We start from the raw sequence: 13,612 nt of genomic DNA on the forward strand, positions 1-13,612 counted from the left end.
TTTCTTACTCAGAGTGTCTGGTTGTCTGGCCTTCCGTGTGAGCTACAGGGCACAAGACTATAGAGACCTTGAACCCGGCACATGGAATCTTCCAGATTGAGTCCTAACCCCTCAAGTGGTGTCCCTCCAGTCCTGGAACCATGCTGCTGTTGCAGGTGCAGCTCCTTACTAATTCTAAAAGTTGGGACTTTATATTTTCATCAAAAAGTGTCCAGAGAACCGACAGAAGATCGGGACCTACCTGCTTGCAGATCCACCCAAGGTTCATCGCCGGTCGGCCAAACTCTGTGGCAGCTACCGCTACTGTTCTTCTCAGCAGCAGCAAATACCATTCAGTATGACCTCTCGCCAAAAGTATCTGGGTTCATGAAGCTTTCATCAGCTTTCATCAGCTACAACTTGCAGCTTTGTCACATTAGACATTTTTGACTTCCAAAAAAGTTACTGTTTACTGATCTAAAAACATTGTGCATCCGCCATACTCTGCTTATGACTTCACATATTATGTCACTCATGACATGTTAAAAGACATCTTTGATAATATTACTGATGACATCTCAAATTACACCATTGATGACTCCAGTGAGAACACCATAGTCATGTACATCACATGAGTTACTGACTCTACCTGTGTGTGTTGATAGCAATGAACCAGCATAAGCCCTGGAGACAAGTTTAATTGAATGTTCGTTATATGCTGTGCTATTTACAAATCACTTAATTTTGAGGTGGTCGAAGTACTCCATGCTAAACAAGGTAAACGCTGAGAACAACTGATGTGGTTTGCAAAAGTGTTATTCAAAGTATGTTTTGGTTTAAAACCAATGCCTGTTCTAAAATATCTGTGAAAAAGTCCAAAGCAGTGTGCAAATGTTTATTTCCAGAATGACATAGCGCATTCCATAGGGCCTGATCTAAGGTGTTTTTATAGTGGAAAATGTATACTCGTGAACATCTTGTCTTAAAATTGTGGGTCATCTGAAGTCTTTAAGAGGGTAATCCCATAAATGTAAAATAGTGGGTCATTTGAAGTTTTTAAGAGGGTAATCTCATCAAGGTGAATAGAAAACTGCTCACAGGTTTAGCATGGTGAATTCAAGTCTACAAACCTTATAGTATGTTGTTACATTGGTTGCATAACGTCATCGGTGATGTCATCAACGGTGTCATTTGAGATGTCATCTTTGAAGTCACCAGCTATGTCATTTAACATGTTAAGAGTGATGTAAGCAGTGCATGGTGGGAACGCAGGTTATAGTTGGCTCAGTAAATATATATCTGTATATATATATAGATAGATAGATAGATAGATAGATAGATAGATAGATAGATAGATAGATAGATAGATAGATAGATAGATAGATAGATAGATAGATAGATAGATAGATAGATAGATAGATAGATTTATTTATTTTTGTAAAGTGTATTACCAATGGACAGGGCATCTGAGTATTGGATTGAGATGTTTATACTTTGAGACTATCAAAAGCTTAGAAGCAAGTTTAGCATCTGTGGACTTTATGAAACATTCATTCTGACACCAAACACAGACCGCGATGCACTGCTGCTGGAGTTTTTCATTCCATCTGTTTCTTTGCCACGTGAACAGACATTTCTTTTATCTGTTTATTTTTGATAGGAAACATTTAACCTAATGTACAATAAACAGAAAATGTACGCTATCAGACTTTTTCTTGCTATATCTGCTTCATACGCACTGATTACGACTTGCCTTATAAACTTCTATATGCACCCGTAAAGCGATAATACAAGTATACATTGCGCTTGTCGTGAGTAAAAAAGAAAATCTGTTTGATCTACAGATTGTGACAACGTAAAATCTCTCATAAATTGCGAGGAATGCAGTTGTCCTTGGGACCATAGTCTATATTACTCAGACGAGTGATAAGAAATAAGAATGACAAAAGATGTTTCTTGTTTTAATCAAAAATGTATTTTCTTCATAAAAAACGTTCCACATACCCACAGTCTACACTACTGAATGTGTCCATTTTAATGCCACGTTACCTCTAGTCCATCAAGTTACTCCATACACTCTTGGCTAAAATATGTGTAATACAGCACAGGAAGAGGTATTTCTCAGCCCCACTACTCTCACACAGAATACTGTATAAAAACAAATACCGAAAACGCTGTTGTTCAGCTATAATGTACTTCTGACAAAAAAGTCACATTATTGTTCTAAAAAATGAGTAATTTAATTTGGTTGGCACAATAGTGTACAACTTGAAGCCAGTCAGCTAAATATCCTGTTATGCAGTACCCTTGCAGATTTCCATTTGCCAGCTGCAATGATGTCAGGACTCCTTATTTTGAAAGAGTAATGCTTTTCTGCCACTTACAGAGCACAACTGCAATCTTGTGCTTTTTCTTTCCATAAAATAGGTTTACTGACTGTAATGTTTCATGATAAATTGCCTTGCTCGCCTATTACAGTCGCTTTCACTTCCAGGTCTGTGCTTTCTCTTTTTCTTGAGTTCCAAAGACTGATAAGAGGAGGATAAAAGTCACTGAAAGCAAACCTTGGTTTATGCAGGCTGTGACTTCGGTAGGTGCACAGTACATCTCTGCTCATTTCCACTGGCATGTAACTGAAGACGTATGCCACCGTGATCACCCCAAATAGGCCCCCTAGAATGATGATAAAAGCAGTTGTGTTGATCTTTTCATTTTCTTTGACTGCCAGATCCAATCCTTTTGTGGTGATGTTCACACATTGTTTCTCATTCTTCTGGTATATGTTTGGGATATGTACACAGATCTTGTAATCAGTTGATGGGTTGAGATGTGTCAGATTGTAGACCTTAATATTAGATGGTACTCGTGCACTGTGGGCAACTTGAGTTGATGCGCTCCTTAGCGAGGCGGTCCATCTCACACTGGATTTCAGAATTTTAGAACTGGTTTTCCATGACACTAGAACAGAGTGTGGTCGTATATCCTTTACGTTAATGTTCAAAGATCCATTGATGTCATGGGGGAAATAACCATCCACTTTGACTATGACTGTTTTTAAGTCTGCACCAACAAGATTAGTTGCCATACACGTATATAGGCCTGCCTCTTTGTAACCAACATCTCTGAGCTCCAGTGTCCCTTCAGGGTGAGCGTAGAAGTGTTCAGTTACTGTGTTGGGCATAATTCTGTAACCTGATGGCATTATCCAGAAGATTTCTGGTTCAGGTTCAGCCATTGCTCGACAGTGTAATGAAATTGAGCTGCCAGCTCTTAAATCCATTTCAGAGGGAAAGCTTTCAGGGGCAATGAGTGGGAGGCAGATTGACATCATCTCCCTGAAATGTATCTTCCTAACATTTTGCCCTTGGAATTCAGGGGGGTCAACACAAAACAAAGCATCTGGCTCCATAAATCTAATATTTGTTTTGTTCATGTTAATCCAACGGATTACACAATCACACCTGATGGGATTACTGTGGATGCTAATTTCCTTCAGATTTAGCAAAGAGTCTATAGTGCTGCGGTATAGAGCACTAAGGGCATTGCTGTTCAGCATGAGAGACTCCAGTTTAGGGAGTCTGGAAAATGCATTTGGATGAATGTATGATAATTTTGGATTGTTGGTAGCTTCTATTTTCCTTAGCTCTGGCAAATTATCAATAGCAAGGTTATCAATAGATACCAACTCAGGCATATTATTAATACCCAATTCTTTCAAGAATGGCATATTGCTAAAATCTCCCCTTTGCAGTCTGCTAATAGGATTTTTATTCAGATCTAAAAATTTTAGATTAGTTACCTTCTGAAGGGCAGCATATGGAACCTTTACAAATTTGTTGGCATAAAATGAAAGACTTTCTAAACAGTCAAGACCAGTTAAGGCATTATTGGGTAGTTCTGTGAGGTTCATTCCTGCTAAAACCAGGCTCCGCAAATTGATTAGTGGCTTAAAGTTCATATCTTCTATTCTAATTAAAGGATTTTCTCCAATCATTAGAATCTCCAAACTCGGAATTGCTTCAAACCACTTACTGTTGATAACTTGCAATCTATTTGAATTGAGGTGGAGTCTGAGAAGATTGTCCATGCCAAGAAAGGCCCCCGGAGCGATAATGGACAACAAATTGTGATTAATGTAGAGCTCTTGCAAACTGTTCAATCCATAGAAACAACCTTCTGGCAGCTCAGTAAATTTATTTTCCTCAAGATATACAGAAAGTAGATGAAGCATCTTTTGAAGACTAATATTGACCATCGAAGATAAGTTATTTTGAGATAAATCCAACCCAGTGAGATTCACAGGAAAATCCTCTCGATATTCAATTTGTTCGATGTTGTTAGTCTGTAAAAGCAAGACTTGAGTGTTAGCAGGTAATCTAGTTGGTACATTAAAAAGGCCCAGATCATTGCAGTCCACTGTTGGGGCTTCCATATATACAGACCTCGGTGTAAACCAAGGTCTGACTTCACACGTACATGATTGAGGACAGTCACGTCTTTCTTCTTCGGCATGAACTAGGGCAATAACAACAAGACCAAGTGCAAAATGTACGTTAGGGGACATGTCCTTTATATGAGTGTAGAATTCTTCAGAAAAGCAACGGTGCAACACCAATTCTGATATTACTCCTTGTATGATCAACAAGAACATCGGAGAGTGCTAACCTTTGCATTTGTTCAGTGATGAGGATCAACAAGTTACAAAACGTTTGTTCCCGAAAGGAAGCCGGAAGCACATTTTTCGAAATACAGGCGGCATATTGTGGAAATGAAGGTCACTGCATCCTTGATGAGGTAAAACTCTTCGGCTTAAAGATGATGAAGCACAAACAGAATGCCGCTGCCGATTAGGAAATTCATTTGGTTCCATAAGCATCAAATCCCATGATTAATGTGACGGACATGTTGATGTGACCTAAAAGGAAAAAAATATATACATTGTTAGTTTGAAAAAAAAGATACCAAGCACAAGCTTATATTACTAATATATGAATGATTAATTTAGAAACAGGGTGCACTTTGAGCACATTTCAGCAATCACTGAAGGAACATCACTGGCAACGCTTGTTGACCATACATAAAAACAAGCAGGACGTTTTTGATAAAATGCATTTCTATATAATGTCCACATTTCACCTGCTTCTTTATTCTAAAAGAAATTGAGCAATGCTAACATATGCAATGCCAACAACCCATGTACAACTTGTGACCTACAACCTTTTGTTGAGATCACAAAAGAAAATGCACCAGCTTTTATTTAATATCAAATTTGCCTGGCAAACCTCAAGTGCAGCTCTGCCAAGTACCATGCATCAGGTGTTAGACTAACGCATTTCAGTGTGGGGGTCTGCATCACCACACTGAATTGCAAAGTTATGCATAACATCGCCTGAGCTGTCAAGGAGGAGAGCTAGTAATCATGCATCATAAGCAGGAATCTAAAGCTGGAATTGCGGCGTGGCATATTTGATTAATCAATGATGACTAACGTGAGAGTAAGTGCCCAATGAGAGACCTCGGGTGAGGTCAAGCTGAGTTTTTTAATGCCGTGTCGGTACCAGGGCTAGCGGCTGCAGTTCATGAAGTTTTGGGAGGCTGCAGTGGAAATGTTAGTTATTGCTGCTTGCATCGTGTTGTGCCACAGTAATATTGACTCAGCTGTGACCAGAGTCAACCCACCTCACCACCCGTGGTTGAGTGAACCCCACGCCCTGTGCACCCAGACCTGCTGATCCTCCGAATCATGCGGCCTGTCGTTTGCCTCAAGAGTAGCTGCGGCCATGAAGATGAGGTAGCTTGTTATTGCAGCTCACCTCAAGCAAAGTAAGTCTGATGTGATTAACTGGTTCATTTTGTTCAGCAATTGTTTGCAAAAGGAAATTTCAGTACAATGAACTTTGTTTTCCATTCACATGAGTGATTCTAGTAACTTACTGCATCCCTCACCAAATGATTGAACCAAAAGTTACACATAAAGCTACCACACAAACATTTAATTGGCATAATATGCGCCTGACTTGCATTTAACGGAATACGTTAATTCATCAGCTAGACATGTTTCCAGACTTGCAAGAATTGCACACATGTACAATTCACTTCTCTTCAACATAGGGTTGGTTTCAGGCACATTGCATCACTGGAATGCAACAAGAAGGGTGTAAGATTGACTGTACCCACACAGAACTTGAAACCGAAGTTGAGGTGAGCACATTGGCACATGATTTAGGTGACCAGACCACTTTTGGAACTGCATAGCTACAGGTGGCATAAGAATGGTACAGGAGATCTGTCCTCGTTTTCCTTGACCTTGTGAGGCACTAATGAAGCCTGGGTCTCAAGCAGAACTGGAGGGCTTATCTTCTTCATTCTTAGTCACAATCTTAGTGACTGCCTATAACTAGGAACAAAGACACTGACGCACAAGAGGAAAGTCAGCACTATCCCACTGCCAAATGGCGTAGCTTTCCATAGCTGGGTGTGTCGCGCAGTCTTGTAGCATTCACCAAACAGAAGCACAAGCCTCAAACAACACACAAGCACAAAAACATAACTCCTGAGCTAGTGTTCAGAGCCTTCATTTATTATGTTGCAAAGGAGCTTTGTGATTTCTGTATGATTCTGAAAGTGTATTTACTTAGACATGAGTCTGATAACTGGAACTCTTTTAACAATTATTTCTTACACTTTGCAGCAAACGTAGAGTTTCTCCTTGCTCAAATGGGTGTAGTTTCTGATATTTATATTTCTCTGGTCTTTATTGCTTCATTTTGCTCACCAAGAAAGTGTCACTCATAATTACCAAAGCCGAAATGGGAACCCAAAACAGCCCAGGCAACTTTGATAGGATCAGCCCCAGGGGATGGCGTGGAGTGAAAGTGTGAAGCACTGCTGCTTTTGGCACTGGGGGTGATATTGCAGCACCACTGCAAAACCGACCACCAGTAACAAGGAAACGTCCCCCACTGCTGCAAAACCGGCCCCACCCTTCCAGCCTCCCAGGAAATTGCTCGATGCCTGCTACAGCCAGTCCGGCCCTGATAATCACTCTGAAATTATGAAAATGTCACACATTGCAATCTGTAACCTTGGCAACCATGAAAGTGTTCTGCACATCTATGTGGGTAGGCAGTTCCCATCTGCATGGGGCACAGCCCTGTGCTAATGATTTCATTCTCTCAGGAATCATAGCATTTTTAGAGAACATGCACATGTCTCACAAGGTCATGCAGTTTGTGTAAATGTTTTGAATGTCAAAAGGCATCTAGCAAGAATTCGAATTGTTCAGTATTATCAGTGGATGAAATTTGCCTGGCTTTGCACTGACTCCTGGATTTGGGGTAAGACAAAGTAGCTCAAGTCTATACCTTGCCATACACTGTGCCATGGAGGCATTCCATGGACGCTGCAGTGGGTATTCCCACACAAAACCCATGGATTTTGACGCCTGCCCAGATCTATTTAAACACATAAACATGGGGCAGCCCAAAACCTTTCGCCTCCCCAGAGCAGGTGTACCAAGTAGAGATATTTTTTATTTCTCCTTGTTTTTTCCTCTTTCCATGCAACACACATAGAAGGAGAAAGAAATCTCACTGGACTTTTTTTTACGCAGAAAGTTTCCCCTTCCTGCATAAAAACAATCCAGACTGCAATGGAGGCACACTTGCACCATGGTGCAAAGGTGCCTTACATTGGTGCAAGACAGCAAATTGTGCGCCAGCAGAGTGGAAAAGGACCGGAGTGCACTGCATTTAATAAATACTGTGTATTCCTGCCCTTTCACAATGGCATAGGGCAGCACAGCAAGAATACTTGCAGCGCTGCCCTATGCCAATCCCTCATAAATGAGGCCCTTGGTTAACAGAGGAATTGCTGGAGCACTGAATGATTGGTAGTGTCATTTGGTCGCAGGAAAAGATTAAAATCAATAACGCCCCAACATTGCTACTATCAACATCTATACATAGATATTTAGACATTTTAAATAAAGATTTAGGACATAGTCTCACTCAAGAAATGCAATAATTATCATATGCTGTGAACATAAAACATCCGTAAATCCAACAGATTTGAAATAGAAGCATTGTTCTATGATGCACCAAACTAGGCTCCATAAAGGTTCATACTGGGGCTGAACACTGCATTAAATAGCTGGGGATTTGTCTTTAAAGTTCCCAGCAAAAGGATTTGCATAATAAGAGTTGTAATTACTTAGAAACAGGGGCAAACAAACTTTAATGAAATTACATTTTCCATCATAAAACTTATTTTTTAAGTAATATTTTCTTAAACTGCATAGTAAGGCCACATACGTGATATCACAAAGGGGCCCTATCATGAAGAGCTGCACTGGCTCGTTATAGATATATGAGTCTCCTTTTGGTGTGTGTTGTGTCCACGGTGCATACATCCAACTCAGAATATATCAGAGCCAATGAATCAACTTAGGACAGAACAAGTGCAACACATAGAGGGGGCAATCTGCTATCTGTTTGCGACTTGTGCTGCCTGCATTTCAAGTCTTAACTCGCAAAAATTCAGAGTTAAATGTGAAAGAACTTTAGACACCTCAAAAGCAGGCTCTGTGCTGAACCAGTGCAGTTCCTCCACGGCTATAGGAGTCGAACTTCATGGAGGACAGATGAAATAAGAACTATATAGAGCTAAAAAATTGCCAGGAAATACTGAAAAGAAAAACACTATGTGCAAAACACTACCGTTATTTCCTAAGAAGTCAAAAGGACGGGCTATCACATTTTCCGAAGTGAGGACAATTCAGAAAAAAAAGAATGTCTTCATTTCTATGGCCGTATTATACAATGCGGCTCATTTTCCTTGATTGTGCCGGGCAACCTTTCAAAAGGTGCCCTCGCTGCTAACAAGGGAAATGTGCTGTATTAGATTGAACTCATGCTGTACCTGAAGTAAAACAGCAAAATCTAGCGTCGGATTCATGTGGATTCCTTCACTTACCTAAGACTCTAGGGGCCAGATGTAGGTAATTCTCTTTTACCGATTCATAAATACCGAATTTTACCGATTCGGTATTTATGAATCGGTAAAATAGAAGGAGGGCGATTTAGGAAAAATCGGTAATTGAATTACCGATTCTGTAAAAATCGGTATTTACCAAATCTGTAAATACCGATTCGGTACTGCCCATTGATTCCTATGGGCCTTGAAGCCCATAGGAATCAATGGGCAATACCGAATCGGTATTATTCGGTAAATACCGAATCCAGCAAGGGTGCAGGGGGTGTCACTTTGACACCCTCTAGCACCCCGAATACAGGCATGTGTGCCATGTGGCACACAGACATGCCCTAAGGGCATGTCTGTCTGTCACATGGCATAGGTGTGCATGCACACATGTGCATGCACACCTGGATTCAGTATTTTACCACCCAATTGGATTGGGTGGTAAAATACCGAATCTGAAAGGCCTTTGGGACTCAGAAGAGTCCCACCTACATCCGGAAGTTACCGAATCGGTAAAAATACCGATTCAGCATTTTACCGATTCGGTAAATTTACCGAATCGGTAAAATTGGCCCCCTACATGCCAATTCCTAAATACCGGTCGGTAACGGCTGAAATCGGACGTTACCGACCGGTATTTCCTCTCCTACATCTGGCCCTAGGTCCGGTTTCCATAGACCTTTCACAATTGGTCATCCTTCTGGTTTTGATGACTAGAACTCGCCCTCCCCTATCCTGGATCGTTTATTGGTTAGTTGGATATTTTTTCATGCAACTTCACCATGATTTTTATAATTTTTACTCTCACTTCACCAGCATGACTGCGCCAACAGCACCCACACACAGACCACAGCTATTTTCAGTCAAGTAGTAACACATGTTGTCACCAAGTCACCCGCGCATGGCATGGGTTGATGGATCAATTAGGCAGGAGATAGGATCTCTAATCCTCTTTTTGTCCCTCTCCTCTTTGCCCCTTCTTATTCTTTGCTTTTGTCCTTTTATATTTCGAGCAGCCAATTTTTACTGAGGCCTAATTTCGTCCATCCTGATGATGATCCCTAAATCCTCTTAGGGGATCCAAACGTTGTCAACCACAGGGGCATGACTCAAATTGTTGATATGTATTTTTTTATATGAGCATAGGTACTTAAGATCATATGTGACATGATTATTGAGTTTTCGTTGCAGTCTCAAGAAATATTGCCTGAGTTTGTAAGTTTTTCAACTTCTTTTGTATTTGCTTTTCCCATTCTATTAATGTGTTGTTAATTTTTAACTACAATAAACATTTTCACGGTCCATTTGGACACCCTACATAGACCTCAATGTATTTCTAAGCCTCTATTTTGTGCTATTTTGATAGCAAGTGACCATTGTTCCTTTAAAAATACTTAAACCCTTGGTCCCTTAACACCTTTGGGTTTTCTTTGTTCTTGAAAATAAATGAATCAATCTGTAGCAAAAGTAATGTAGGACCAAGAGAATAGAATATTAAATGACTGATATAATTGTGGTCTTTGCTGAAGGATTTAGCTCTACTAACGTAGAGATGAAGGGTTCTATTACGAAACTTCATGCAGCATAGACTTAAGGCCATGATGAACTAACCCCTGAGCTTTGGAAACAGAATGTAATGCTCCTCGCTCTATTTCTACAAGTCATTAGGAAGAACTTTAACTAAATCAGTCCCTCAGTGTGTGAAACAATTATTCATCAGTCGAAGCCTCTCTGATTTGCTTCTGGACCATGCAACATTTATGTTAGACCTGACAGCCTTAGAGTGGTTTTCACCAAAACCTTTTGCCTTCACCTCTATGTTTGCTGATCTTATTTTTCCTGGCCATAGGACTCAGATCACTTTACCACAGCTAACCAGTCCTAAAGTGCACATGGTCTCTCCTTAAAACATGGTAATTGTTAGATCTGGGGGTCTCTAGTTGGCAGAGGTAGGTAACACTGTCCAAATAGGGACCCTTGCTTCTAGTCAGGACAAGGAGATAACTCTCTGAGATAACCCCTGCTCGCCCTCTAGGTAGCTTGGCCTGAGCAGTCTAGGCTAATCAGAGGCAATGCGTAAAGTATTTGTGCCAACACTCACAGTAACACAGTGAAAACACCACAAACTGATTCCACAACAGTTTAGAAAAATAAAGGTATTTATTCTAAAACTACACAAGACCAAAACGATAAAAATCCAACATACACGGTTCAAGAATATGGTTTCAAAGAGTTCTTAAGGTTGCGTTAAAGTTCTTCAAGTTGCGGTAAAAATAAACCACAGTTGCGTGAAAAGTTCACAGTTGCGTCACGTTTACTCACAGTACCTTTAGCTGCAACAAAGTTCCAAAAGCAGAAGCTGGTGCGGTGGAAAACAAGCGATGCGTTGCTCCTGAGACCCTGGGGAGGCGATGCGACAGCCCCGCTGCAGCAGCGGGCGTGTTGCGACGAATCCGGTCTGTATGGGGAGGAAGGCCACTTGTATGGATTCCGGTGCGTAGGTTCCGTAGGAAGTCTGTTCTCGCAAAGGCACGATGCGACGATCTCGTAGGTGCTGCGACGATCTCCGGGGCGACGATGCGCGGTCCAGCGGTGATCCTTTCTCTCGCAGCTCCTCGATGCGATGATTCTGCGACGACACTCGCAGCGACGTGATGCGGTCAGCAAGCAAGCGGTGCGGCGTTCTCACCCAGCGACGACAGGCTCTGCGACGATACTCGCAGCGATGTTCGATTCTCCCGCACCGGTCTGGTGCGTCCCGCAAACGGAGGATGCGACGTCTCTGGCAGCGGCGTCAGGCGCTGCGACGATCTCGACCTCCGTAGCGGCGGGAAACTTCTCGCACTGTCGGGGATGCGCTCCGCAAGCGAGCGATGCGACACTTTTCAATTTCAAAAGTCTCTCAAGCTTTAGTCTCAAGCTTCCCAGCACAGGTCCAACCTCCAGAGGCCCCACAACTGGATCAAGCACTCTAGGAGGGACAGAACTCACTCAGCAGAGTTCAGGGAAGCTGGGGGTGAAGTCCTTTTGTTCCTGGGACTTCAAAACAGGGAGCCAGCTCTTCTCAGGCCCTTGGAGATTCCTTTCAAGACAGGGGACACAGCTCACAGCAAAGTCCTTCCCCTCTCCTTGGCAGCAAAGCAACAGCAGGTCAGTCCAGCAGAGCAACAGCAAGACAATCTTCCTTCTTCAGAGTCAGCTTTCTCCTTGGCAGAGGTTCCTTCTTGATTTCCAGGATGATCTAATTTTCTGTTGTCAGGGGTCCTGTACTTATACCCCTAAAGTCTTTGTTCTCTTGGTGCATGTGGGCCCTGTGCCCGGTCTGAACCAGTTCTGGGTGGATCCTGAGCACTTTGTTTTGGTGGCTGCATCTTTCCTTTCAGAGTGAGGGGCAGGGTCCTCAGCCGCCCAGCAGGGGGGTGGAGCCAGCATTGTGGAAGGCAGGCACAGCCCTATTCAGCCCAGGTGCTAACTCCTCCCACCACTCAAGTCATTCAGCCTAGTGCTGACTCATCCATCCTGCCGGGGAGTTCCCCAGCCCCTGTCACTCACAAACCAGACAGTCAATACACAAACAGGCCCAGGCACACAGAAGGTTCAGACAAGAGAACAGCAACTTTCTAAAAGTGCTGTTCTCAAACACAGGATTTAAAAACAACCTTTCCTAAAAGATGTGTTATTAAATTCTGAGTTCAGGGATACTAGATACTTATGTCCTATCTTGTTCCTATGGGAAGAAATGCTGTTAACCACTGTAGCCAGCATCCCCCATGTTAATCTATGGAGCAAGATAGCCTTACAATAGTGAAAAACGAAAATGGCTGTAATTCACTACCAGAACATGTTACCTGCACCAGTACATGCTCTACCTTTTACATACACTGCACCCTGCCCAGGGGGGTACCTTGGGCCTTCCATAGGGGTGACTGATGTGCACAAAAAGGGAAGGGTTAGGCCTGGTCAGTGGGGACACTGACCAGGAGGACATGGCAGTTCTAAACTGCCCATAGGCACTGCAGTGGCAGGCCTGAGACACCATTTTAGAGCTACTCATGTAGGTGGCACAATCAGTGCTGCAGGCCCACTAGTAGCATTTGTCATCACCAGCCCTGGCACACCCAGTGCACTTTACTAGGGACTTCATGGTGATACAAATATGCCAAACATGTATATTCAATCAGAATAACAATTTACACAGGGAGCACTTACACTCTGGCACTGGTCAGCAGTGGCAGAGTGTCCAAAGCATCTAAACCAGCAAAAACGAAATCCAGCACAGCATCAAAAATACAGGAGGTAGAGGCAAAAAGATAGGGGAAACCACGCCAAAGATGCCAGGTCTAACACGTGTCCCCTCCAGCTGAAAATGGGGAGAACTACCCACCCTCTTGGGAGTTCTCTTCACTAAGGCGGAAAAACCTGGACAGACCATCAGCGTTGGCGTGTTCCGTACCAGGGCGGTGTTCCACCGTAAAGTCCATTCCCTGTAGGGAGATGGACCACCTCAACAGCTTTGGGTTCTCACCCCTCATATGCATTAACCATCTGAGGGGCCTGTGGTCGGTCTGAACACGGAAGTGAGTCCCAAACAGGTAGGGCCTCAACTTTTTCAGAGCCCAGACCACAGCAAATGCTTCTCTCTCAATCGCACTCC

The 13,612-nt window shown here is 42.5% G+C and overlaps 1 protein-coding gene across 1 annotated transcript in view; it reads right to left on the minus strand.

Moving 5' to 3' along the window:
• Positions 1–1,931: 1,931 nt before the first annotated feature.
• LRRN3 (leucine rich repeat neuronal 3) overlaps positions 1,932–13,612 on the minus strand; it is a 381,885-nt gene continuing 370,204 nt past the window's right edge. The window contains exon 3 of the mRNA XM_078674533.1: positions 1,932–4,894. Within this exon, the coding sequence (XP_078530659.1) occupies positions 2,426–4,630 (2,205 nt within the window). The 5' untranslated portion in view covers positions 4,631–4,894 and the 3' untranslated portion in view covers positions 1,932–2,425. The remainder of the gene's footprint in view (positions 4,895–13,612) is intronic.

Source organism: Lissotriton helveticus, chromosome 1_1 (assembly GCF_964261635.1).
Source record: "Lissotriton helveticus chromosome 1_1, aLisHel1.1, whole genome shotgun sequence".
Taxonomy (NCBI): Eukaryota; Metazoa; Chordata; class Amphibia; order Caudata; family Salamandridae; genus Lissotriton; species Lissotriton helveticus.